The sequence below is a fragment of the Lampris incognitus genome, chromosome 2 (genome assembly GCF_029633865.1).
Source record: "Lampris incognitus isolate fLamInc1 chromosome 2, fLamInc1.hap2, whole genome shotgun sequence".
Classification (NCBI taxonomy): Eukaryota; Metazoa; Chordata; class Actinopteri; order Lampriformes; family Lampridae; genus Lampris; species Lampris incognitus.
This window is the reverse complement of record NC_079212.1, coordinates 113,913,410-113,939,569: the sequence shown is the minus strand read 5'-3', so window position 1 is coordinate 113,939,569 and position 26,160 is coordinate 113,913,410. Positions and strand designations below refer to the sequence as shown.

Here is a 26,160-nt window from a genome sequence, read left to right as displayed (position 1 = left end):
ACCGGATCAGTCAAGGCTCCATACCAGATCAGTCAAGGCCCAGGTTAACAACAGCCACCATTGGTGCTGTGCTCTCGCAAGGTACCGATGGACACTATAAAATCCGTTGTGGTGATCCCCGAGAAACAAGGAACAAGCCGAAAGGAAGAAAACTGATAGTCTCTTGCCAACACAATTGGTAGCCTCTAATAAATAAGAAACTATCGGAACATGCAAAATGAAATATAATTATATAACAAAATATAAAACATTTTCACACCAAAGAAAGCAGTCTTCTTGACATGGTGATACACACTAACCAAACTCTTCCTGGTGTCCTGCAAAGGTACGTATCCCCTCATAGAAATGTGCCCCTGACCGAAAACTCATTTTTCACTGTTTACTCAACTCTCTGGTACCATTCGATTCAGGGGAAATCGCTGAACATTTTTGAACGTGTATGTTTGTTTCAAATTGTGGGATTGAACACAAATAAAGAGCCGTTTGCTAGCAGATCTCCACAGAAATGTCTTGCCTTACAAGTGCTTTATTGTTCCCACGTTTTTAAACATGGGAACTCGATATGCATCAAAATATTCCAGCATTTTCTGCTGAATCAAAACCAGGGCCGAAGCAATCTGACCTCTACTTTTGACGCCACGACCCTCTTAGTGGCCGGGGGTACACTTCCTATCAGGGGATCGTACCTTTGCACGACATCAGCTTCTGCTCTACTAAACTTTGAGGCTTTTCACCTTTGGTCAACCTAGTTTGTTTGAGGGTGGGCCAAACTTGCCAGTGGTGGGCATTATGAAGTTGCATTACCCAGTGACGTAGATAAGTAACGGAAGAAAAAGCTGGACTATACAGTAACAGAAAAAAAAGATGTAATCAAACTATAGATACAATTTTTAAAAACTGATTATTTTTCAGGATTACATTTTAAAAATAATATAAAAGTAAATGTTTTTCCCCTGGTGCCGCGCAACTGCTGCCATGGACTATGTGTCGCAAATTTTGGTCACTCACTCATGGATGACTTGAGGGTGATGTTTAATAGGAAGCGCTCTCATTAGTCTATACAGTTCAAAATTCCTCTGAATAACAATAATAATAATCTAACTAAAATGGAAGGAGTTTGTCTTTCTGTCCGTCCTTCGATTTTCTCAGCAACCATTCATCCGATCAACTTCCCACTTGGTGGGTGCCCTGTGGGTCTTTGTAACTTGTTCAAATTGCCACCTGTCCCTTAAAATATGGAACCATCCTGTATTTTAGAAGGAAATGATGCGTTCCTTGTTGAACCAATACAGAGTGTGATTTGTTCCGCATTCTCTGGGTGGCCCAAAGTCTGACAACTGGAGAAAGGAAAATATGCAGGTATTTCTTCCTTCTTTAGATTGAAAATGCACCCAAAAATAGGCAAACAAGCGAATTATGAGTAACTTCAATGGAAAATAAAAGAATGACAGAACAGATAACATTATATACACAAAATTTATTTACAGATGTTGACAGTGACAAAGGAGGTGCCAGATCCAATTAAATAGGTGCCGGTCCCAATCTGGGGAAGTCCCGGATCCTGTTCCGGCAGGATCCGGCACAAATTAAGCCCTGCCTCTACTTTAAATTGTAATCCATAGGCCTAGTGCCTGAATTTCTTTATGATGTTCTTTTTGACAGTTCAATAGATGGACACATGATTTGTTTAAAATAAAAACACTGGATACTCGTAATTCATGTAGCAGGGCTAAAAGACAGGGTGAGTGTGGGTGGCTTTAATCTGTGTATTAAACTAAAACAGCATTGTCTGTTTGCCTTTTTGCTACATGTTTTGATGTTTGAAAGCTTTGTGTCCGCATTGTCCTTTCCAAGGTCGCATTGTTTTGTTGTCTTACAAAATGCACCTAAGTAAAAGTTATTGATATCTTTTCTTTTGTCTTTTTTCATATTAGGCATTGTGGTTATCCAAAAGTAACTGAAAGTAACCAGATATTACTTTAATATTGTGATACTTAGAGTAAGTTACTGAATACATATATAAAGTAACCTATCAACCCTGATCACAGGATTGTTGTATACTGTTAACTGTAATATTGTTTCTTACTTGTTTGTTCCTGAGAAGTCAATAGGTGTGGTCCTGCTATTACTGGGCTGGTTTAGTTGGTTGCCCATCAACATTGCATATTTTCAATTTATTTGTCTCTTGTGTGTCTTCGCACTGGGTGAAATTTTCCCATGGGGTCTGGAATGTACCACTTGTCCCACACATCAGAAAAGGAGGACGTTCCCCCCCAAGGCTTGAAATGTCCGTTCCAGTGCAGAAGCTTGGCAGCTTTCACAAACTGGGGGGAGTAGCGATTTCCAGCTCCTGTATTGCCTTATAAACAGAACGTTTAGGTGTCAGGTGGTTCAAGAAAAAATAAATCAACCAAAGTTTTTTTTTTTTAAAGTTTGGTGTTTGACATGGTGCTGCATGTGTTCAGCTTGAATCCCCCAAAAATGTGTTAGGATTTTACAGAGTGTAATGACAAACTGCCTTAATTGGACTGTTGAGGTGGACGTGTTGATGCATGCTCTGTTGAGGTAGACATCCTACTACACAGCATCATTAAAGCATGAGGTTTGATCACGATTATTAGGATTTATGGCCTTCTCCATACGGCTCATCCACCAGTGTTAAAAGCAATGTCTGCAAATCTCACTTTGGGCTCCCATGGTTTAACTGTTTGCTCTTCGTGAATGGGAGACTGACATCCCAGCATAAAAATAAATTAGTCCACGGGAAAGGTCAGTATTTAATTTATATCCAAAGGGTCATTTAAAAAAGCGGTCTTCCTTTCTTTTAAATAACTAACCATTACTTACCAAGGTGCCTAACATGCCACATGGGGTCAATAGAGGAATGTCGTTTATAGAAGACGATGAGGAGTGGAGGGGTAGTAATACTTCCTGCCAATGTCTTGCTGTACAGATCCTCCCTGGTGAAATTACAAATCAAATCTCATTTACTTTTTTTTTTTTTTTTAATTTCTGATTTTTCCCTTTTTTCTCCCAATTTAGTGGCCAATTGATCCCTATTTTAATTCAAACACCCACCCTCGTATTGCATGCGTTCGCCAACTGCATCTCTCTGGCCGGCAGTCTCGAAGGAAAGCGCCTCCCCACTTTCGTGACAAGGCGAATCCAAGCCGAACCACTGTTTTTCCGACACACACAGAGACGCATTCACATGACGAACACAAGCCGACTCCGCCCCCCTCCCGAAGACAGCGTTGCCAATGATTGCTGCTTCATCGAGTCCGGCCATAGTCGGATCTGACGAGACCGGGGCGCGAACCCCAGTCCCCAGTGGGCAACTGCATCGACACCAAGCCGATGCTTAGACCGCTACGCCACCGCGGACTGGAAATCTCATTTACTTTTAAGGACAGTTAGTAGGAGTTTCAACTAAAGTTACAATCAGGCACCCTAATTAGATCAAGTGATAAACACAACATGTTTTTCTTTGCGGCGGATTTCCTTAAGTGCACACATATATGAGAGCCAAAGCCATGTAAAAAGACAGCATTTCAGTTCCTCTAAATTTTGCCCCCAAGTCTAAAAGTTTGTGTAAATTCAATTATCATTTTTATATGGCGCCAATGACTTACTGTGTGTTAAGCTCCATCCAGTGCTCCAACTGGCTGGTGATGTTCTGGCTCCTCCACTCAGTCAGGTTGGCAATGATGACCCCTGGGTTGAAGGAACACATATTGGCCCTCATGCCAAGCTTCTTGATCGCCTCCTTTTTGAAGTCCAAGAAGCCTATGTAGTTATTCTAAGGAAAAACACACCTTCAATTAACTGACTGTAATCAACTGCTATCTACCCTGCTTTAAAAGTCTAACACCACACTTGTTCTGAGCTTGTCTTCGCCTGCTACGCGATTTTGAAAAATGCCAGAGGGTAGGTGTGAAAAGTGGGAGAGAGGACAGGGGCTTATAGGGGTGGGGCTTGGTTGGTCAGAAGAGGAACATGGTGGGGTCGTGTGAATGAGCCGACCCCTCTGCCCAACACATCATATGCAAACATTAGAATTGATGAAAACATTTGCAGGTCTTATGGAAAATGGAGAGTGATACCCATTCACAGCCAAGTTAAAATATAGAGGTGGAGTATTTCTAAGCCCCAGGGTCTCATCATTCTCAAAAATGGGTGGGATCATGAGTGCGCACAGAGAAAGGGCCGCGCTTTGAGAAATCTACTCTTGAACAGTCTGTAGTAAGTCATTGGCGTCATGACACATCTTGATACAATTACTCTTTTACACGTAAGCATCTACAAATAAACACCTTCTGTTCATTTCAACCTTTAGATGGCATACTGAACCAGATTTTGTGAGGTGAATACCCATACTGGAACATTTGTGTTCAGTTGCTGACAATATGAGTGGTGTAATCATATTTCTTAAGTTATGAGCAGTACATAGAAATACATAACTAAAAAAAATAATAATGCGGAGGTAGGCTGGGATAAAGTTGGTACAGTGGTCTTACATGAAAATAGTTATCTTATGACAAGGCTGTACATATGAAAAACCAGCTCGTATGTTTCTTCTTTCTTTATAGAGTAAAGAGGTATTTACCTGATTTCCCATCCCTCGAACTATACCTTTAACAGATGCCGAATCACAGTCATCTGAGAAGGCAGCTGCATGTCCTGGTTTAAGGTTGGTTTCATAAAGCTCTTGGATATCCCCTGGGACCAAAGAGAACATTTTGAATCCATTAATCACACCATTTCTAAGACTGGACCATCGGTTATAGTTTCTCAGACATTATTATAACTATATGTGAAATGGTGCATTGGACACAATCCAATTGGTTCTGAATGGGCACAGTCTGTTTCAGACTAAACCCTAATCGGGTCCATAACCAAAGAAACCAACTGCTTTCTTTGTGGTCTCCTACCTTGAACAATGACATCATCATCCAAATAGATGGCTTTCTCTGCATCAGGTATGTACACGGGCAAATAGAACCTAGCAAAAGTTAACTGAAAAACAGGGGGTTATTTGTAAATGTGACAGTAGGTAAACAGTATTCATTTATCTAGATACTGAACCAGAATCGCATGTTGTCTCACCGGCTTCACAGTCTCCAGCCTCTGTTGATCCTTGGATATCTTACTGCTGAGCGTCTCAGGCTTGAAAACGATAATCTTGTGTTTGACATTTTTTAGCTTTGTCTGACTCAGCCACACTCTGGATTAATAAAAATGAAAAAAGTCATACTGGGTCTCAGATGAGAGCTAACTTTAAAATGCACGCATTAGACAAAGCAGTTATGGCTGACAGTTTTCAAGAATTCTTCTTTAGTCCAATTTGTGGCTTCCTGACAGTTCCCACAAAAGAGACACCAGAGAGAAGCATTGTTTCAAGAGGAAGATTATACAGTAGTCAGTGCGGTTATCTATTGTATGTGCATGCCTGTAAAGAGCTTTTTGGAGCCAAACAAGTAGATATCAGCCTCACTGAGTAACTGAGCTTTGCTGACTTACTTTAGATGGTCCGCTGTGTCATTCAGAGTCACGATGTTGAAGACCACATTGGCTTTAGTATTCTGGTAGACACTGTTGATGGCTGCCACAACAGCACCAAGTCTCTCCTCAGCAGCAGTGATGATGACAGGGATTTCCTCCCCCGTCCTCACTAACTCTAGTCTATGGTCAAGGGACAGTTCTGATTCAAATGGAAGTATCCCACCTGGCACTACGTCTGGAAAAAGACAGTTTCATCTTACATTTTTTTGGGGACTTCATACACATTAAAACTGTAACATTTAAGTCTCACTAAATGTTTTCATGAATATTTGATAATTAGTCACACCATGTGTGTAAAACAATAAAAAAAAGAAAAGAAAACAACAGTCAGACAGACAACAGACAGTGGTGCGGTGTTGATGTTTCTGATTGAGAGGTACAATGTTCCACTTAGATGGTTGGGTTTATTTGAGGCCTGATATATGAGTAGGCCAAACAGAAAGCAGTCTCTGCAACCAGAGATGTAAAGGACGGGAAAGTTAACCAGTATGGAAAGGAAGTGGCTCATTGTTTGAACTTCAAATTCACTGTGTCTAGTTGTATCTATGTAGCCTATAGACTATCCCAAGTATGGATTAACCATAATCTAATTCAGCAAAGCCAGGCTTTGCTGAATTAGAAAGAAAAGAAAAAAAGCCACTTTATATTTGTCATTATAAAGTTGTTTGGTAACAATGAAATGTGTTCTCTGCATTTAACCCATCATATTGTATAGGAGCAAGTGTGCAGCTGCAGCGCTCAGGGACCAACTCCAGTTCTTCTCTCCATTGCCTTGGTCAGGGGCTCGGACAGGAGTATTAACCCTAACATGCATGTCTTTTTGATGGTAGGAGGAAACTCACGCAGACACAGGGAGAACATGCAAACTCCACACAGAAAGGACCTGGGACGGCCTGGGGTTCGAACCCAGGACCTTCTTGCTGTGAGGCAACAGTGCTAACCACAGGGCCACTATTAAAACTGTACAACGAATTAAATTACTCTTCTGTTACAGGGAGTGTTGTGCATTTCTTGTCTCTTTCATGCATACTTTGCAACCAGTTTTGCAGGATGGATTCAACATTTAATTTTCTTACATCACATTGCAGATCATATGCCTAATGTCTGGCATTTTAATATAAGTATAAGTATTGCTGCAAAAGATTTCATCCCCAACAGTTTACAGTTAAAGGCATAGGAATTATATCACAGATAACTTCACAATACAAGTTTAAGTGCATTATATGAAGAGAGAGAGGCAGGTTCATAGCAAGGACATTTGTGTTAATCAATCAATCAATCAATCAATAATTCAATCAATCAATCAATCAAGTTGCATTTTATACAGTGCTTTTCTAGCTGCAACAGCCATTCAAAGCACTTTGCATTTCTGGTCAAATCTGAATTTCAGACACCTGTTGTAACAACACAAGCCGTTTTCTGTACAATCCCTACCTATTTCATATGTGTAAGGCCACCGAAATGTGATTTACAACGATTAACTTATTCACATGTGTATTTCAAAAAGATTTGACATGGGCCATTTGAGACTATTGACATTAACTAAGCAGACCAGGGACAGACCTTAGTCGGTATGCAGATAATGGATTGTCGACAGCAGTGGAATGGTCACCAGAAATTACAAAGTTATTTTCCTGCACCTAACATGACCATTTCCATTATTCCCACGTGGGAATGAATCAGAGTCGCTGAATAGCACACAGGCTTTGCATATCAACACGGCCGAACAGGTTTCCATGTTAACTGTTCCAATAGATTTAATCATTTCAGCTCATGCCAGGCTAACCACATGCATAAAAATTGGTTGTCACTCAACAAGTCAAACAGGATGGATTACGTTGCTGACTAGTGAGCCACTATTGCAGCAGTGTTGTCAACCAGCACTTGCTACCATCAACGTTACCATTGGCCTAACATGATATTTAACATCCTGTGAATTTACAACTGTATCATTCATAACTGCTTGATTTTCTCGTAACAAAAGATGTGGGATGAGTATTAATCTTAACAATACGACTGGTTATGTCTCCCAAATTTACTGATTACACTGCGGCCGAATCCCCGTGTCACTTTTTCTTGCATAGTGGCTGGGCAGCTTGCTCACATACACAAACTCTACGGCCTGTGTTGTTTAAAAACACAAGGTGAAACAAATAACAGCTCAATGCCACATTAGCCAATATTTTATAGATAAATAATTTTTATAGTTTATATTTTATAGTTAAATGTTTTTAGTCAACATTAAAATATAAGACTCAGTTTAACGCAATAATATCTTTCTTTAAAACTTGTTTTTATATTTGTTAGGCCATAATGAACTTTATATGAACTTTTTAATTGTAATGTTGTGATATACCATAAAGTTTTTACTTCTTAATTGGATAACTGTTTGATGAAAATATACTTTGAAAGATTTCATATCTCCAACTGAATGCAGATTAGTCAAGCATTTCCTTTTGCTGCTCTACAAGTAGCAATTCCATGACAAAAACCTGTAATTCCAATGAAACTTGCCACCAAAGTGGTTTTAGATATCTCATCTTTGGTTGTGACAAGTCAATTAATTATTCTAAATGGTAACAAGAGTCTCACCATAAAAGCTGCAATATGTGAAATTGGAGAAATAAGCAAGACGAATAGATTTTGAAAGTACACCACCAAAAAAAAACAAAAAAAATCCATCCTCTCCTTTTTTGCCTCCTCCTCTCTGAACCAGGTTCATACACTTTCACAAGTCTGCTCATCATAACTGGAAAAACTCGTATTTCTGTTGATAACCTACACATAAAAAAAAGTTTTCTTTTTTCAGAGAATCTCTTAGTTACACCAACATTGTTGTTAAGAAGCACTTACAGGTGAAGTATTTATTAAGATGGCTATTCTCGAACAATGGCACATGGTCTGTCCATAAGATCCATGGTAACGCCATGGAAAGTATAACGTATTGCAGTTGATAATCGATGCATTTAAAAATAACCGCAAAACATTAAGTCAATGGCTAAGTGAAGATGCAAGTTGTCAGATGTGTGCAGGCACGGCTATTCTGAAGCAGGCTACAGGGTTAGTTTAGCAAAGGGTCACTCCAGTTCTTCAGTGTTTGGCAGGTGTGATTGAAAGCAAGCATATCGAGTTAAATTGGTCTCCTATCAGTACAGAGAATAGATTAGCCAGCGTCGTGTGGGAGGGTCAAACTGTTGCAGTACAGGCATATAATCATACTCTTGGTAGATGGGGGAAGGCAAGGGACTGGAAATTGCTAGTTGATGTTGGCATGCAAATTCAGGCTCCACAGATTTGTCCAGTACTTTGAGGCTGAACATGATTCTATATTCAGAGAAGGAATGAATGAGCAGTGTACTTCATTAAGTTAACAATCCCGCTTGTAGACTGGAGGAAGCTTTTGATAGGAACAGTGTTTGTAGCAAGAGCAATGTTTGTTTTTTTGTTTTTTTAGAATTTGGTATTGAGGTTGCTTTTGATATCAACCATGGAGAAACTGTCTGACACAATAGGCTAGTCACTGGCTGTGGATGAGAATAAATCAGTTTCGTTGGAGGAGTAGCCCTTTGATGTTGTTCTTGCAGGTTGGTGGTACACAGAAGGTTTCTGATGTGGGTATGGAGGGGGGTGGTTCTGAGAGGCCAAAAGTCACTGTTGAGCCTTCTGGAAGTGTTTGTGGGCCTAACTCAATGTAACATCTGGGATGGAAGGTGCCCACTTGATAACCCCAGTGAAATACTCACTTTAGCAGTCTCAATGGTTGTTGTAGTTTTGGGTGTTCGGTTTCTGACCTGCTGAGTGGGCTGGTTCAAGCCAGCAGTGTCAGCTATTCCATTAGCTTACAGTTTTTGATATCAAGAGCGAGGGTACACATACTCACATTGGCAACCCTGTCTTCATTCTTTCTTGTAAAAGCTAACCAGTATTTACCAGGGTGCCTGACATGCCACATGGGGTCAATGGAGAAACGATGTTTATAGAAGACAAAGGGTCATTGTTGTTCTGTAGGCAACCAAGTCATTTGGAATCTGATTTATGGAGATTTACAACGGCATCGCCTGATGTTCTCTCACTGAATGCAGGGAAAAGTATGTTAAGTTTGTTGAATTAGGATTTTCCGCCTTGGTTTGCTGAATTGGGTTTTTGTATTTACCCCCAAAATATCAGCATGTTATTTAACAGATCCAGTGTATTATTGAATGGCATGCAAGTAATTTAATGGGTCAGAGCAAAGTTAAAGGTATCTGTACAATTATTTTGGCAAGTTATAACAGGACTTATAAATATTTACAATTAAAATATGAACTGGTCTTAATTTTGAATATTTATTTTGTGTAGATATCTAGAGAATTGGGTGTTTTGTGAAGATCTCTATATATTACTTTCACTAGTCAAAAATTAATTGTAGACATCTACAGTTAACATTTTGATAAGTCATAACTGGACATGTAGATGCCAAGGTTTATCATTTTGAGAAATAATAACTGATTTGTTAATATCTGTAATTATAAATATGATTGGTCAAAACTACATTTCAGAAGCATTTACTTAGAATTACGACAAGTGAAAAGTTATAAATATGTAAAAGGAGGCTGACTTAAAGTTAGATTCTGCGATCATCCCCCCCATAATTCTGTGTATTTATACGTGTGTATTTATTCTGTGTCTGTGTATTTATTCTATGTGGATTCTGCGATCACCCCGCCCCCCATAATTCTGTGTATTTATAATTATATCTAAACATCTAGAATTTATATTTTCACAACACAGAAGTGAGTTGCAGGTTAAAAGAAAACATTTTCAAGTTGAATTTAATAATTGTGTTCTTTGTATCTTATTAAATTTCGACGAGTAAAAATTACGTTATTAATGTTAATTTGATATTTCTGGTTTAACGTTTATAATAGTTATTCATAGTCAACTGTGTGGAATGTACACGTTAAAATGAAGTGCCATATGCACTTAATCATTCCTTGACGTGCCCATTAACACAGCAAAAACACTCAAGAAAATGTCAAACACACCGACAGGTGCAGGACAGTGACAGACAGCCGGATAAGAACTCCTGAACAAAACACAAACTCATACCTGGGTTTTCTCTCTGCAAGAAGTCATTGAGATTCAGAAGGTTTCGTTGAACAATGATTAGGAAAGCCACGGCCAGCAGCACGAGAATGGCCACGTTTACTGCAAGAGAAAAACGGATGAAAATGCATTTTTAAATCAAAAACTAATAAATGTCCCCAGTGACTTGCCTCAATAATACGTAATGACTGGTGCCTCTCATTTCCAGTAATTATTTGGGGGGAACGTTTAACCCTTTGGTTCAGTTTGCTGTCTATTGCAACGAGTTCGTACACTGCTTACATATGGTATCATGCACTAGACATACCACTATGTTTAAGCTGGAAATTATGTTTTAAAAGAGCAACCATCATCCAGTCCGATTTACCTCTCCTCAATGTCATGTTAGTCCCTTCATTCGTTCCGTGGAAGTCCGATCAACAACAGATAGGATCCACAAAAAAAAATCCCCACAAAAAATACAGCTTATTGTGAATGGGGTGTCGTCAAGAAGGCATAGTAAAGCGGAATGCGTGGCAATTGCATGAACACAAAAGCATGTGTCTGTGAGGGCTTCGTATAACTCGTGTATGTTTTAATGTAAAATCCACGCAATGCGTATATAAACAATCACACACAGACAATAAAACTAACTCACGTTGAAGCCAAAGTGCCAACTCAACATCAGCAAGTTTATAGTTTGCATTGAATTGCTCTATGAGTTGTCTCTATTTTTGCCTTGTTGTAAAAGTAATTGATACCGCTGTCTAAAGCCTACAAATTATCATGTTGTGCATCAAATTGCAGTAGACTTCAAGTACTTTAATAATAGCAAATATAAGTCAAAGAGTAAATATATACAAAATATAAAAAACAACATTTGAACTGGCGGGACTACAGGGCGTTGTTTCGCCGGTGTTAAACTAGACGGATTAGCACAATCAGCTGAAATTGAGCTCATCAATGTGATTTGTAACTTTACCATCCTGCACAGTTTTGGTCAAGTTATGACGCTCATGAGCAGACTCGGAGGGGTCCTTCACAGCACCACGTAGCTTTTTGAAACCGGAAGTTGAGTTTGCCTCAATTTGGACCAAGTTCCGTTAATTCTTTTACATCCACAATAAAAAAAAATGCTCTCAGTATTTAAATCTATTCCGACCCATATGGTAAGTATTTTAATAGCATTAACTTATCTTTCATGTAAAGGCTTTTCCACGTTTTGTTTACGCGGCAAACTCTGCCAGCTGGCATGTTTTGTCATTTTTACCTCTTCCCATGAAGCTATCTTCAGCTATAACGGCCGACGCTGTTGATAAATTTCGTCACTATTGGCTCAATTATTCCTCTTTGTGCAGCTGTAAACTAAATCCCTACCCAAATACACAGTTAGCATTTTGCCCCAGTCAATCTCCATGTTACCATAATATTGTTACCTGTTTGATAACAGTGAAATGTCACACACTACAAGGGACGTTAGGTAGCCAGCAATGCAGCTGCTTTATCGTTTATCACCACACTCAAGTGTAATCCCATGTTCGTTAAACTGGACAATAATGTTTAATGTCGCCTGTATTTATAATATCTGTGACCCAGTCAGCGAAAGAAACGTTTGTTCGTTCTTATATTTTCCCAGGACTATAAAGGCCAGAAACTGGCTGAACAGATTTTCCAAGGAATAATTCTCGTCTCAGCGGTAAATAAACCTTAAACCACAGAAACTATTTTTCTACAGTCCTTTCAAGCAGGGCACTGTATTTTCCCTCAGTGTGCAGCTATAAGTTGCCAATAACACCTTACGTTGTATTTCAGGTGATTGGATTCATATATGGTCTAGTTATTGAACAATTTGGATGGACAGTTTACATAGTCTTGACGGGCTTTGCCGTGTCCTGTGTGGTAAGTTGTATTTTTAATTTTTGCCGTTGTACTTTGATGTGGATAAATGATGTATATATAGGTTGCCCACTTATCAAAGTTAGGCTGTGTTCACACAGTAATTAACAGATGAGTTGCTGCCACGCATTGGGCCTCATTCATTGTTCATACGCACAGATTTGTTCTTACACACCCATGGAATTTTTTAGCCCAGAAATTTGTCTCCAGACCAGCGTAGAACCTGGGTAACCCCTGAATTTAGACACCAATTGGCTAACACTGATGTCTTTGCAGGCCTGGGTGATTGCTCGTTGCAAGTGGTAGACAATAGATGTTAGGGGGAAGGAAATGCAAATAACCATCAGGTTTTGCTTATGACTGTCAGACAATCTTGAGTGCTAAAAAAAAATCCATGTGTGTAAGAACAAATTTGTACGTATGAACGATTGATGAATTAGGCCCATCACCCTCTTTATGTATGAACGTATGGGGCAGCATTGAAATAAAAATTCTAACATGCTATAAAAGCTTGTGTTTCCTGTAACTACTTGAGACAGGAAACTTACAGGAGTTGGAAAAACTTTATCCTTACTATTCTCTCCCCCCTTCATCCTATTAGTTGACCCTTCCCCCTTGGCCCATGTACAGAAAGAGCCCCCTGTCCTGGCAGCCAGCCCTACCGGAGAGCAGTGGTGAAACAAGTCAGAAACCTCAGGAAAGCATCAAGAAGAAGAAGCACAAGTAAACGAGAACCATCCCTACCAAGCTGTCTGAATGCACCCTTTTATAATGAAAATAACGGATTTTTTCCTCACAAAATTCACTTAAGTAGCATTTGTATGGATGAGTTTGTTACAATATGTCTGTCAGTGGTGAACTGTCAATATATTTAAATAAACATCAAACAAGATCTGTTTTGTAAATTATATTTTTTTCACAGTTCAGGTTTTTTGATGTGGTGCAAGCACTGTTGGGAATGTGTTTCGAGATGGTAGACCAGTAGCGCAATGAGACATATTAAGTCGTTTGATTAGTCCATGAATCTGTCCTAACATTTTTGCTCAACCTGTTCAAGCTTGTTAAGGAAAAATTCAATTTGTAACTTTATTCAAAGATTGTTTTGTAAACCTCTACAATACATCTACATTATCTTGTGACTATAAAAATACAAAAAGCAGAACAAATGAAATCTAAGATCTGTAACATACATACATCATAGGATCAATTCTTGAAATTTTATCATGCAAATAAATTAGCCACTCAATCACTGCTAGGAAAACTCTACAGTTAGTAAAAAGACAACTAATGTTTAGAATCTCACGATCCTTGCATAGGTTTCATGGAAATCATAAACTGTATATCTCTTTTACTAAAAGTGAGGTACCAAAATATTTTATACACATTTCCATAAGATTGCCAAACCAAAGTCAGCTAATTTTCACTTTTAACTTTTTTTTTTTAATCTTTGAGGGCAACTTCCTCAAAGAACTTCAGCTGCCTCACCATCACAGCATAGGTTTGGTACTTCTCTCCCATTTGCTCCCGAAGACAAAGCTGCAGTGAGACAAAAAGATTCCAGATGTGGTCTCTAATCTGGATCAATCTTAAAATTAATGTATCAGTTTGAACTTAATTTCTCTAGTGGGATTATTTTTAAAGCTAGAGTATAACTTCAGTAATGCTAACAAACTTTCAGAAATCAGCAAGCCTTGAAAATTCAGTTTGGGAAAGACGTGGAGTGTAACAAGTAGCCCTTAGATCCTCTCATTTAGCAGATAGTAGTACCATAGCTCTTCATGGTGTGCAAACCCACCTGAATGATGTTTAAGTCACTTAACCTTTGCATTTTAATCTTAGCTGCAAGAAAGTTTTCTTTCCACCACAAAACACTAACTTTGTTATTCCACCTCTCACATTTGTTTGCTTTTATGATGGCTTCATAAATGAAGGCCAGTATATTGGCAAAGCTCTTTGAGTTGGATGCAATTTACTAGTTTGATTCCATACCTCTCGCTTGTTCTCATCCTCCTCCTCCATGATGTCCATGACTTTGTCTAACAGCTTGACACCTAAACCTTTCACCACATCTGTCCTCAGGCGCTCAACAGCCCTCAGGATCTTGGCTGGGCCAGATTTGGAGCCTTTTGAAGTAGGAAAAAATGATCACAAAACAAGGAAAAGCCACATAATGAATTAACTAACAATAATAGTATGCAAAATGCAATTGTGTATGCTCCCGTCTAACCAGCTGGTATTTTGCTGAATGGGAACTCCTCTTCTTCCTCATGAGCTTTTCCATGAAGCGCCAGGGTGTCTCTGTACTTCCTGTTCAGTTTAAACTCTGGTAATGCAGTAGAGCTATTTCCGTTTAGCTCGCTCACACCATCTCTGCCATCCATGCGCAATGTTTGAGTCATCATCTGAACTAGATCCTGCATGTCAGTGGATTCACTCTTACTGCAGAGAGGCAATGAACACAAATTAACTGTAAATTTTCCATAGATAATGCAATACAGGAAATGATGAGTGCATACAGCTCTAGAGCTAGGCAACTAATAAAAGGTGTAGTGACTTCACGGAGGAGTTGTGAGGTTCTTAAAGGTTTTATGTAACAGTGGGCTATAGTGCATGGCCTCTTCACCCTGTGTTCAAACGCTCTCACCGTTCTCTGCAGTCCCCCTCTGAGCGCTCTGTAGAACTTGTGGATGAGCTGCATTCATCTTCATCTGACCGTTGCCCCAGCAACCTATCCTGCTAGGACAGATCACACCCCGTTATCATAGGAAGAAATGGGATACATTTCTCCTTTCAGCTCATGGCATTGTTTATTTGGTTAGCTTTGTTAGCAAGAGGAGCTCAGATGCACCTCTAACCTTTTAGGCTATAATCAAATGTTTTTTAGGCGTGTTGTGATGTAATAAAAAAGGCAATCTTGCCTTTTGTCCAAGCATAAGACATGAATTTAAATGCTTTCTATAACTTTGCTGAAATATCTTGAGCCAAGATACAATAAGGTGAAAAGTGCAAGAAAGTCACCAAATCTGGATTCATCCACCCAGACTATACCTTCTTTTCAGCCTCGCTGATGGAATCAGAACTGGATCGGGTGACTGGGGTATGTTGGAGCTCAGGCTTTGAGGGAGTGACATCATACGATGCTCTTCTTACATCACCAACAGCTGCGGGAAAGCAAAAAATTAGTCAACAATTTAAGAAATATGCAGAAGATTAACTCATCACCCATACATGCAGAATTTGCACAAGCAAATGACTCACGAAACTGAACTAAATCCTAAGTGTCAACCTTTGCTTTTTAAAATTTTCAAGATTAGTAACTTGGATGTCAAGAATTGTAAGATTTTGTAGTGACATTTGTTTGGCTATCAAACATGCCTATTTCATCTTACCATTTTGCTTTTTTCAAAATGCATCCATGTGATTTTCTTTGATCTGCTCTTAACTCTTTCACCCAAGTGATTGTTGCCCCCTTTTCAAGTACCATGCCATCTTTTATCGGGGCCTTGTGTTTGTTGTTATCTGGTATTTGTCATTTCTTGCAATTATTTACCTGGATTGCTGAGGTTTTCTTGGAACTGTCGCAGTCTTCGCCTCTCTCTGGCAGAAAGAGGACGGTCCTGAAAGAAATGAACCCGCACAATTTCAGAATCAGAATCAGAACACTTTATTCATCCCCAAGGGGAAATTGGGCTCTATTACAGACACTCATGCTCTAGTAAAAAAAAAAACTAATAACTAGCAAGATACAAGATAACAATTTATAAGTGTGATTATAATTTATAGGTGTGATTCCATGAGTTCCAAAAGAGCCTTTGATGTTATGGTTCAATATTTTATTAACTCTGAAATTTGTCATACTGAGAGCCAGCCTAAAGAAACTGAAGGTTCAAATGGCTTTTTCATGGCTTTTTATATGATGAACAAGCTAAGGGCCCTTGAAACAGATAAAGACAGCCCACTACCATCAGTCACCTGTGGCAGTGGTGAGAATCCACATTTAGGGGTGCCAGTTGATGTGAAAGGTGTAGGAACTGCAGTTTTCTTTTTCTCTGTGCTCCCCTTGCTCCTCTTCTTCCCTTCTATGGCTACGGCGTATACAGGCGGGGGAGGTAGCGGTCTAGTAGTTGCTGCCTTGGACTAACAAAAAAAACAAAACATGATACAAGACCCAGATTCATTCGACTGAACTCAGTGATTGTTATGTACAGTGCATCCAGAAAGTATTCACACCCCTTCACTTTCCCCACATTTTGTTATGTTACAGCCTTATTCCAAAATGGATTAAATTCCTTTTTTTCCTCATCAATCTACACACAATACCCCATAATGACAAAGTGAAACAGGTTTTTTAGAAGTTTTTGCAAATTAATTAAAAATAAAACTGAAATATTGCATGTACATACGTATTCACACCCTTTGCTATGACACTCAAAATTGAGCTCAGGTTCATCCTGTTTCCACTGATCATCCTTGAGATGTTTCTATATCTTGATTGGAGTCCACCCATAGTAAATTCAATTGATTTGACATGATTTGGAAAGGCACACACCTGTCTATATAAGGTCCCACTGTTAACAGTGCATGTCAGAGCAGAAACCAAGCCATGAAGTCAAAGGAATTGTCTGTGGACCTCCGAGACAGGATTGTATCGAGGCACAGATCTGGGGAAGGGTACAAAAAAATTTCTACAGCTTTGAAGGTCCCGAAGAGCACAGTGGTCTCCATCATTCGTAAATGGAAGAAGTTTGGATCCACCAGGACTCTTCTTAGAGCTGGCCGCCCAGCCAAACTGAGCAATCGGGGGAGAAGGGCCTTGGTCAGGGAGATGACCAAGAACCCGATGGTCACTCTGACAGAGCTCCAGCGTTCCTCTGTGGAGATGAGAGAACCTTCCAGAAAGACAACCATCTCTGCAGCACTCCACCAATCAGGCCTTTATGGTAGAGTGGCCAGACGGAAGCCTCTGCTCAGTAAAAGGCACATGACAGCCCGCTTGGAGTTTGCCAGAAAGCACCTAAAGGTCTTTCAGACCATGAGAAACAAGATTCTCTGGTCTGATGAAACCAAGATTGAACTCTTTGGCCTGAATGCCAAATGTCACGTCTAGAGGAAACCAGGCACCTCTCATCACCTTGCTAATAACATCCCTACAGTGAAGCATGGTGGTGGTGGCAGCATCATGCTGTGGGGATGTTCTTCAGCGGCAGGAATTGGGAGACTAGTCAGGATCGAGGGAAAGATGAATGGAGCAAAGTACAGAGAGATCCTTGATGAAAACCTGCTCCAGAGCGCTCAGGACCTCAGACTGGGGCGAAGGTTTACCTTTCAACACGACAACGACCCTAAGCACACAGCCAAGACAACGAAGGAGTGGCTTCGGGACAAGTCTGTGAATGTCCTTGAGTGGCCCAGCCAGAGCCCAGACTTGACCCCCATTGAACATCTCTGGAAAGACCTGAAAATAGCTGTGCAGCGATGCTCCCCATCTAACCTTACAGAGCTCGAGAGGATCTGCAGAGAAGAATGGGAGAAATACCCCAAATATAGGTGTGCCAAGCTTGTAGCTTCATACCCAAGAAGACCTGAGGCTGTAATCACTGCCAAGGGTGCCTCAACCAAGTACTGAGTAAAGGGTGTGAATACTTATGTACATGCAATATTTCAGTTTTTTATTTTTAATAAATTTGCAAAAATTTCTACAAAACCTTTTTCGCTTTGTCATTATGGGGTATTGTAAGTAGATTGATGAGAAAAAAATGAATTTAATCCATTTTGGAATGAGGCTGTAACATAACAAAATGTGGGGAAAGTGAAGGGGTGTGAATACTTTCCGGATGCACTGTAACTGCCGTTTCAATGTCTTAACAGTATAATTGTCTGTTGAAATTATATTCCTTAGCAAACTATTGTAGGTTGAAATTACAAACAAGCTAAACAAGAAGCTAAAAAACGTATTTACATTAGAGGTGATTAATCTCAGTTGTTTGGCACCAAGCATATATTTTTAGTTTCTATTTGAAGATTCAACCTGATGTTCAATTTCACAAAAAAAAGAAAAAAGAATTCAAGTTGCATACGGACAGAGGATCAAAACATCAACTAGCAGGGGATTCATCTTGATCATGAGAACATAAGGTATCCTGGGAGGGGTCTCTCCAAAAATCTATCTATGATTCCAAACCCAAAGCCCTCTCTCTCTCTCTCTCTCTCTCTCTCTCTCTCGCTCTCTCTCTCTCTCTCTCTCTCTCTCTCTCTCTCTCTCTCTCTCTCTCTCTCTCTCTCTCTCTCTCTCTCTCTCTCTCTCTCTCTCTCTCTCTCTCTCTCTCTCTCTCTCTCTCTCTCTCTCTCTCTCTCTCTCTCTCTCTCTCTCTCTCTCTCTCTCTCTTCCACTTGATTCATGTAAAACATTTGCAAGTTGCAATTCACACCAACTAGATTTTACATATTTCTGTTTGTTGACCCCCAAGACATCCTAGAGGTGGTACCTAAGTTTAGGGTGCTTTTTCTAAACCTAAAGCCAGACCTCACAACATAAAGCATGTGATCTTAGGAAATTATCAAACTGTAGTGAGATAAAACCTTTTCAACAACATATTAAAGGAAATAATTCGCTAATTTAAATCTTGAGGGTCTTACTGTCTTACTTACTGTCTCTACCTTGTCCTTGTGTGTCTGACAGTGTTGTTGTGAGACTGAAGATTCCAAATAAATGTGGGAAGTGGGGCCTGTGAGAGGCAGGCCCAGCTTGGTGACTGCTGAGGAGGACTCATGCTGAAAAGGTTCCTAAAGACACAAAATCAAGTTTTGTTTTTTTGCCATTGTGGCAAACTTTATCTGACACTGTTGGAGAAGAACCTTCCACTTTGGCATTGTCATACAGTCATCTTATGGGTTTTGCTCAGAGATAAACATCACACAGTGGGTATAATAACCCTAATTCTCACCAGCGCTATGGAGGGAGGAAGGGGCTCTAATAGTTTTTCAGTAGATTCTAGGCTCTCCTACAAAGACAATATATCAAGCATATGAAACAGAACAAATGAGCAATTCATATAATCAATCAAACAACAGCAGAAGTATCACTGTCTACCATTAGCACTTACTTGGGTTTCTGAGGTATGGTTTTGCGTTGGGGTTCCCTTGAGGGGGGTGGCAGTGTCATTTTTACTGTCCATATTCCCTTCCAAAGTTTCCCTGACGTTTTCTCTATTGGGTTCATCTGCAGACCACAGCTCAGGGTCACTAACAGATACAGCAGCCTCTCTCCCGACTTTACGCTTTGGTCTTGCCATCTCAGCCTCCCTAAGTAATTCCATTGTATCATCTTTATCATTCGCATCTGCTTTTTGTTTCTTTGTGAAGGCAGGAAGTTTGTCTCCAGGAGGCGGCGCCACGTGTGAGCAAATGTCTAGTAGTCCATTGGATGGCCTTCTCTCCTCTCCCCCCTTTCTCTCAACTTCTGATAATGGCTTTAGCTGTGGTTGACGGAAGAAAGGAGGGAAGAGGGATCCGGTTTCCCCTTTCCCTTGCTGTCTTTTGTAGAACTGTCCGTTGCCTGTCTGTCACCAGCTTTGGTGTTTGGCAAAACTGACTGGGGCTGCTGAAACCGTCTTTCCACCAGGTCCTTGTCTTCTTGTGGCTGGATATCAATATTAATGTTGCTGATGGTTGCCAGGGACACTGCACTTCCTTTGACAGCATCAGGTGAAGGGGATTTGGGCAATGGAGGTGTCTGAGCTTTGTGTAGCTCTATAAGACCTTTTTTACTTTTATGTTGTGAATTCTCTTTCTGGGGATGGGGGAGAAACCCAAGAACTAGTCAGAATAAACATAAGACAATGACAGAATTTCGTATTTACTGAAGGCCCCAATGACCCGACATCTTCAATGTTCTTGCAAAGTAAGCATGGCGCCAAAAATTCAGAAACAGTTATCGGACTTTGCAACTGGCAACATCTCATCATAAAAATGATTCTACAAGTTCAAGATGTAAAAACACTATATATCTTTCACATCATATTGATATGCTATACTGGCAGAGCAGGATTTTGTTCAGATAGAGTTCGGCAAGGGTTGTATTCACATAACACAATGTGAATCTAATTTAATTTGGTTGCTTATGTACTTGCTTGCAAGCTGTAATTTATTCCACTTAAGTTACCATGCAAAGCTAGCCAAGCTACAGTGCATTATCTCACCCGTCTTCCCTTGGCAATAGGCTCCGGTTGGGGATTTGGTGGAAGCCTCTCGGCTTTTGGCTGAGGTGACTCTACAAGCACTGCACTGTTGGCACTTCTGTCACTGCTGCCACCTGCGGCTTTCTTTCTTGACTTGGCAGTTTTCCTGATGTGGCGAGAACCAAAATAAGAGACATCTCAGACAGCATCATTTACAAGATAGATGAATTGAGTCCATTTAAAATATAAAGAGGTAGAAAAAGGAATATTCCAGAAAGGTTGTTCGCTATCAGCGTTATCTACTCTTTAGTGGCTTCAAGGAACATGGCAATCTGTCGTTTGATGTAAGGCTGTCGGAGGATGAACTTGACATCGGGCCTGTCCTCGGGTCTCTTACACAGCATGCTTTTGATCAGCTCTCCAAGCTGGGGGTCATACTTACTAGGCATCTGAGGCAACTGATGGGATAAATAGATTATTACATGAGAGATCTATGTATAACAAGTTTGCCTTAATTGAGCTTTCAAGATATTTTTTGTTAAAAAGAATAGCTTGGGTCTTTATTTGAAAATAAAATATTTAAAAAAAAGATAAACTCACCTTTCCCTCTACAATACGATACACCAATGAGTTCATGTCCTTGGCATTGAAGGCATGCTTCAGCGTGGACATCTCATAAACACAGCATCCCAATGCCCATACATCTGACTAGAGATCAAATATAACAGCTCACTGTCAAAAAAACCCCAGCTTATTCTTCAGTGTTTTCTACCTAAAGGAAAAGTAGAAACAGCATGCAAGTTTTCCCATAGACTCACAGTCTACCTAATTAAGGGTAGGATAGCGATTGGTTCTCCATCTGTATATCTATACTAAACTATACTTTGCATTTCTGACATTTCTTTTAGTGAGCTCAACATATAATTTTTGCTTGGGCACTAGCCTTAGTTGATGCTCAAGTCTATCGTTTCATATATACAAGGCTATGTATAAGCACCTTTGCCCCTGCATTCAGCATGTTGTGGAAACCGCTACTGCATTCAGTGTGTTCACTGCCACAGAGTGATCATGAAATGTTTAACCACTACAGTGCCTTGCATGGTAGGTACGCTGAATCATGGTCATCACTTATTAAGAAGACTTTCTGTGTTTGATAGCAGTAAATCTTAACTTTTATTAAATACAACATCTACAGTAGACGCCGGGTTTGGGGACCAACTAAGTACTTTAAAGCTTTAGATTTAATTGGGTGGGCTGTCCCAACATAAACATTGTATTGTGAAGCCTGCAATATATATTCTACATGCAAAAATTTATTACAACTCCAATTTGTCATTTTTACCCCCTTCTTTATACAATGACATTCATTCACTGCATTTAACCATCCTCTATTCATACATTAGGAGCAGTGAGCGAGCCATAGTGCAGTGCCCGGGGACCAACTCCATTTCCTCTTTCCATTGCCTTGGTCAGGGTCTCAGACAGGAGTATTAACCGTAACATGCATGTTTTTTTGATGGTGGGAAGAAACTGGAGCACCCAAAGGAAACCCACACACATGGAGAGAACATGCAAACTCCACACAGAAAGGACCTGGGACAGCCTGGGGTTCGAACCCAGGACCTTCTTGCTGTGAGGCAACAGTGTTAACCACTGGGCCATCATGCCACCCTGTTTCGAGGAAGAACGGCTTCATTTTGCATAAGCATTACCTTTTGTCACAAAGAACTACATTCACCCACTGGTACCTTGTGCATTTGTTTTGAAAAGAAAAGTGAGTGAGTGTAGTGGTGTTTTGGAAAGGTAGATGTTTGCAATACATATGGCAATGAGGTAATGTATCTAATGATGGCTATATGTCCCATCAATGTCATAAATCGTTTTGAGAGATTATCTAATTTTCTCACAGACGGTCTCATTCACTTATGCTGGCCATATAGAGGCAGCCAACACAAACTGAGCCTGATGAATAATTAGTGAAAAACTAATATTTGAAGCTTTAACAGATCGTCTACGTACCTTGTGGTTATAGGGTTTATTAGAAAAGAGCTCAGGGCTCATGTAATATGGCGTCCCAATGAGTGTGCTGGCCATATCATTCTGATTCTCCAAAATCCGTGCAATTCCGAGATCCCCCACTTTGATGATGTTGGTCTTAGTCAGAAAGATGTTCTGTGTCTTTAGGTCCCGGTGTAGGATGTGCTTCTCATGCAGATACTATAGAGTGAAATTACAACAATTTTACTGGTAACATGACCTTTGAGTTCATTGATTTTTATTTTGTTGTCATTTTTAAAAAATTTACAACAAACCTGGAGGGCCATTGCTATCTGGACAAACCACTCCACCACCTGCCTCTCAGGCAAAAGTTGTCCATTTTGCTGCTTGAGCCTATGATAGAGGTCACCTCCCTCACAGAAACCCATGACAATGTACAGCTGGCAGTCACCTCCTTCCCAAGACTCCCTATATGTCACAATGTTGGGATGTCGCAGCTGAGAGAGAAGCTGGGCCTCCTGCTCCGCAGCACGTCGCTCTCGCTTCGAAGAGGTGGTCAAGTTCAACTTCTTTATTACATACTGGCAAAACAAAGACAGAGCTAGAAGTAGTCATGCAGCATATTTGTGAACGTTTATTTTGATTATGAACAAATCTGGAAACCAGATGGGTCACAAATTAAAAGGAAAAACCAACATAAAGTGTCTTAGTAAGTTGTTGGACCACCACGAGCCTCCAGAACAGTGTCAATGCTCCTTGTCATAGATTCTACGAGTCTCTGAATTCTACTGGAGGGATGCACATCATTCTTCCAAAAGATATATTCCCTCATTTGGTGTTTTGATGATGGTGGTAGAGAGCGCTGACTAATATGTCAGTCCAAAATCTCTCATAGGTGTTCAATTTGGTTGAGATCTGGTGACTGTGAAGGCCACAGCATATGATTTACATCATTTTCATCCTCATCAAACCATTCAGGGACCCCCCCATGCCCTGTGGAAGGGGCATTGACATCCTGGAAGAGACCACTCCCATCAGGATAGAAATGTTTCATCATAGGACAAAGATGATCACTCAGAATAACTTTGTATTTGCAGTGACCCTTCCCTCCACGAGGACAAGTGGACCCAAACCATGCCAGGAAAATGCCTCCCACAGCATAACAGAGCCCCTGGCCCCCCTCACTGTAGGGGGTCAAGCATTCAGGTTTTTCCGCTTTATTTTGTCACCCGTCTGTACATCCTGCTGCTATTTATTTTGAAACTGAAAACATACCCTCAAACTTGAGAATTTGTCTGGGTGCTTGTGGCCGACTAGATTTTTTTTGTTGCATTCTCTGTAGATGAACTCGAGTTTACGTCCAGAGTTGAGAGGGTGGTGTTCATGTTCACGAGTGTTTGATTACGCTTGACAACAAGGAATTTTCCATTTTGAATTGTGAAATGTGTTGCTATATTTCCCTATCAATTTACAGACGTTCTCTTCAGAGGCCTTTGCGACACACGACTGTCTGGACTGTTCTCTCCGATCCCCGAGCCTGCAAACACCAAGCTAAGCTGACCTTACTTTTTAACTTGATGCAACATTTTAAAATCACAAGCCCACTGTCATGTCCCTGTGACCCACGTTAGCCAAGCTAACGTAGCGTTAGCTGGCTAACTTCAAGCGCTGGGAACGGGGATATGCGCGGTTTAGCGTTTTGCCCGCCGTGTCCCATTTCCAAACAAACTCATCTATCGATCTCACCTGTTTTCGTTCCGTTTTATGTTTCACCAGGTTCACCTCTCCGTAACTCCCCTTGCCGACGACTCTGATGAAAATGTAATCGTTCATCGTTTCTTCACAAGTTTTGCGGTACCCGATTGGAGACGCCGACGTCATGCGCCATTCTCCGCGCAATAAGCGGTGTTTTATTTTCTCATCGTGTAAATTGTAAAGTTAAGGCAAACGTGTGACTCACGACTGCAAAAGTTCGCCAAGAGTGATGTCCATCAGCACGGTTTTCCAAAAACAGGAAATCATCGGCAGCTAGTTTTCCGTCACTAGGCAACCGACTCTTCGTTGTGAAGGCTGGCCGGAGGAGCAAGCGAAACCAAAAACTGCAGAGCTGGTTTTGCTAGTGCCCCATCTAGAGTACAAACTCGGAAAAAGGAGTGGGTTTATTAGCAGGGGTATAGCTGTACTCCCAGACTGTGATGTCCATCCATCCATCCATCCATCCATTATAAACCGCTAATCCTGCTCTCAGGGTCGAGGGGACGCTGGAGCCTATCTCGTTGGGCACGCAGGCAGGGGGACAGCACCCTGGACAGGCCGTCAGGCCATCACAGGGCCAAATGGTTTCGTGATATGGCCGTAGTTCCATGGTGTAGCGGTTATCACCTGATTGTAAAACGGAGTTAGGTTTATGTGTGTGTAAAGATTTTAATGCATAGCAGTTATGCATTAAAATATTTACTGCTATGCATTAAAATATTTTTTTCCTGTATCCGTGTTGATATTCCGCTCCTCATTAATCGAGCACTCAACACCATTGACTGTTTCAGGAAAAAACTATATATTAGATCTCGTAGTATAAACCTACAATGTAATAAACGTGGGTTGCAGCCGTAAATCCACATCCTACTGTGATGACATGATCTGGAATATGTACCCATGTTTCTGTCAGCGCTGCCACGATGAAAATTGCGAAATTGGCCTCGTAGTCATAATAAAGGCGCCCGCCCGACCAAAAAGGGTTCTGGGTAGGTACTGTAGAGTGACGTCATAGATTCTAATCATAGAACAATTTTTGCCATTTTTGGTTTTATTACCGTCCAGCCAGGGTTCTCTATAGAGCTTTTGTTTTCATAATGGAATTCAAAGGAAACCTTCATGGTTCTAAACACACAAACGCAATAAATAAATTATTTACGGAGAACGTTTTCTGGCTCTTTGTAGAACTTTGACAAGAGTTCTGTGTGATCCTGAAGTTAAACGTCTGAAATTGGGATCGTTGCTGACTTCTGGCCACAGCATATTTGACTCTCTTCCTTCCAAGGGAGATATAATAAATCAAGGCAGCTAATCACAGGGACAGCTTCTTCCCCTGAGTATATTTTAATGTACAGTTACTGACACATCTTTGCCAAGATCCAAAATGAATGCTTCATAGTCAGTGGATATTATTAATACTAGTAAGTTAAATAATAATAATACATTTTATTTGTGGGCACCTTTCAGAGCACTCAAGGACACCTTACAGAACACTGTTAAAAACAAAGCACTGTATCAGACAGCATAAAATCAAAACAAAGGAGGGTAGACAATAAAAGGTTAATGCAAAAGATAAGCATAAAATCATCATCTGCACAAAACTCAATGAAGCGTGTATCAGACTGAATACGCCAGTTTGAAAATGTGTGTTTTGAGATGGGATTTGAAGGTTGGAAGAGAGGCAGTGTTGTGAATGTCTTGTGGGAGA

At 40.4% G+C, this 26,160-nt stretch overlaps 3 protein-coding genes across 3 annotated transcripts; 1 reads left to right on the top strand and 2 right to left on the bottom strand.

Moving 5' to 3' along the window:
* Window positions 1-1,200: 1,200 nt before the first annotated feature.
* Window positions 1,201-11,301, bottom strand: glt8d1 (glycosyltransferase 8 domain containing 1). The gene is made up of 9 exons (XM_056274485.1): window positions 11,015-11,301; window positions 10,651-10,749; window positions 5,521-5,737; window positions 5,107-5,224; window positions 4,932-5,016; window positions 4,607-4,719; window positions 3,633-3,799; window positions 2,848-2,960; window positions 1,201-2,359 (listed from the first exon to the last, which is right to left on the bottom strand). The coding sequence occupies exons 1-9, from the start codon at window positions 11,028-11,030 to the stop codon at window positions 2,175-2,177; spliced, it is 1,113 nt and encodes a 370-aa protein (XP_056130460.1). The 5' UTR covers window positions 11,031-11,301; the 3' UTR covers window positions 1,201-2,174.
* Window positions 11,302-11,657: 356 nt separating this feature from the next.
* On the top strand, window positions 11,658-13,414 carry spcs1 (signal peptidase complex subunit 1). Its single transcript, XM_056273803.1, has 4 exons — window positions 11,658-11,795; window positions 12,263-12,322; window positions 12,439-12,525; window positions 13,124-13,414. Exons 1-4 carry the CDS (start codon window positions 11,760-11,762, stop codon window positions 13,247-13,249), a joined length of 309 nt encoding a protein of 102 aa, XP_056129778.1. The 5' UTR covers window positions 11,658-11,759; the 3' UTR covers window positions 13,250-13,414.
* Window positions 13,415-13,526: 112 nt separating this feature from the next.
* nek4 (NIMA-related kinase 4) lies at window positions 13,527-24,722 on the bottom strand. Its single transcript, XM_056273802.1, is given in 17 exon segments — window positions 13,527-14,058; window positions 14,512-14,645; window positions 14,750-14,961; window positions 15,167-15,255; window positions 15,571-15,683; window positions 16,073-16,139; window positions 16,495-16,659; window positions 19,180-19,305; window positions 19,467-19,523; window positions 19,626-20,023; window positions 20,026-20,311; window positions 20,721-20,865; window positions 21,003-21,157; window positions 21,300-21,407; window positions 22,719-22,916; window positions 23,012-23,278; window positions 24,444-24,722. Coding segments are annotated over 17 exon segments (2,751 nt in total). The 5' UTR covers window positions 24,579-24,722; the 3' UTR covers window positions 13,527-13,962.
* Between the last annotated feature and the right edge of the window lie 1,438 nt (window positions 24,723-26,160).

Excerpts from the sequence above, each read along its gene's own strand:
- glt8d1 (XM_056274485.1), bottom strand. Across the intron at positions 3,800-4,606 it reads TTCGAGGGATGGGAAATCAG|AATAACTACATAGGCTTCTT; the intron begins GTAAATACCTCT and ends GTTTTTCCTTAG. Across the intron at positions 2,961-3,632 it reads TGGATGGAGCTTAACACACA|GGAGGATCTGTACAGCAAGA; the intron begins GTAAGTCATTGG and ends TAATTTCACCAG.
- spcs1 (XM_056273803.1), top strand. The coding sequence starts at position 11,760 with ATGCTCTCAGTATTTAAATCTATTCCGACCCATATG. Across the intron at positions 11,796-12,262 it reads AATCTATTCCGACCCATATG|GACTATAAAGGCCAGAAACT; the intron begins GTAAGTATTTTA and ends ATATTTTCCCAG. Across the intron at positions 12,526-13,123 it reads GCTTTGCCGTGTCCTGTGTG|TTGACCCTTCCCCCTTGGCC; the intron begins GTAAGTTGTATT and ends TCATCCTATTAG.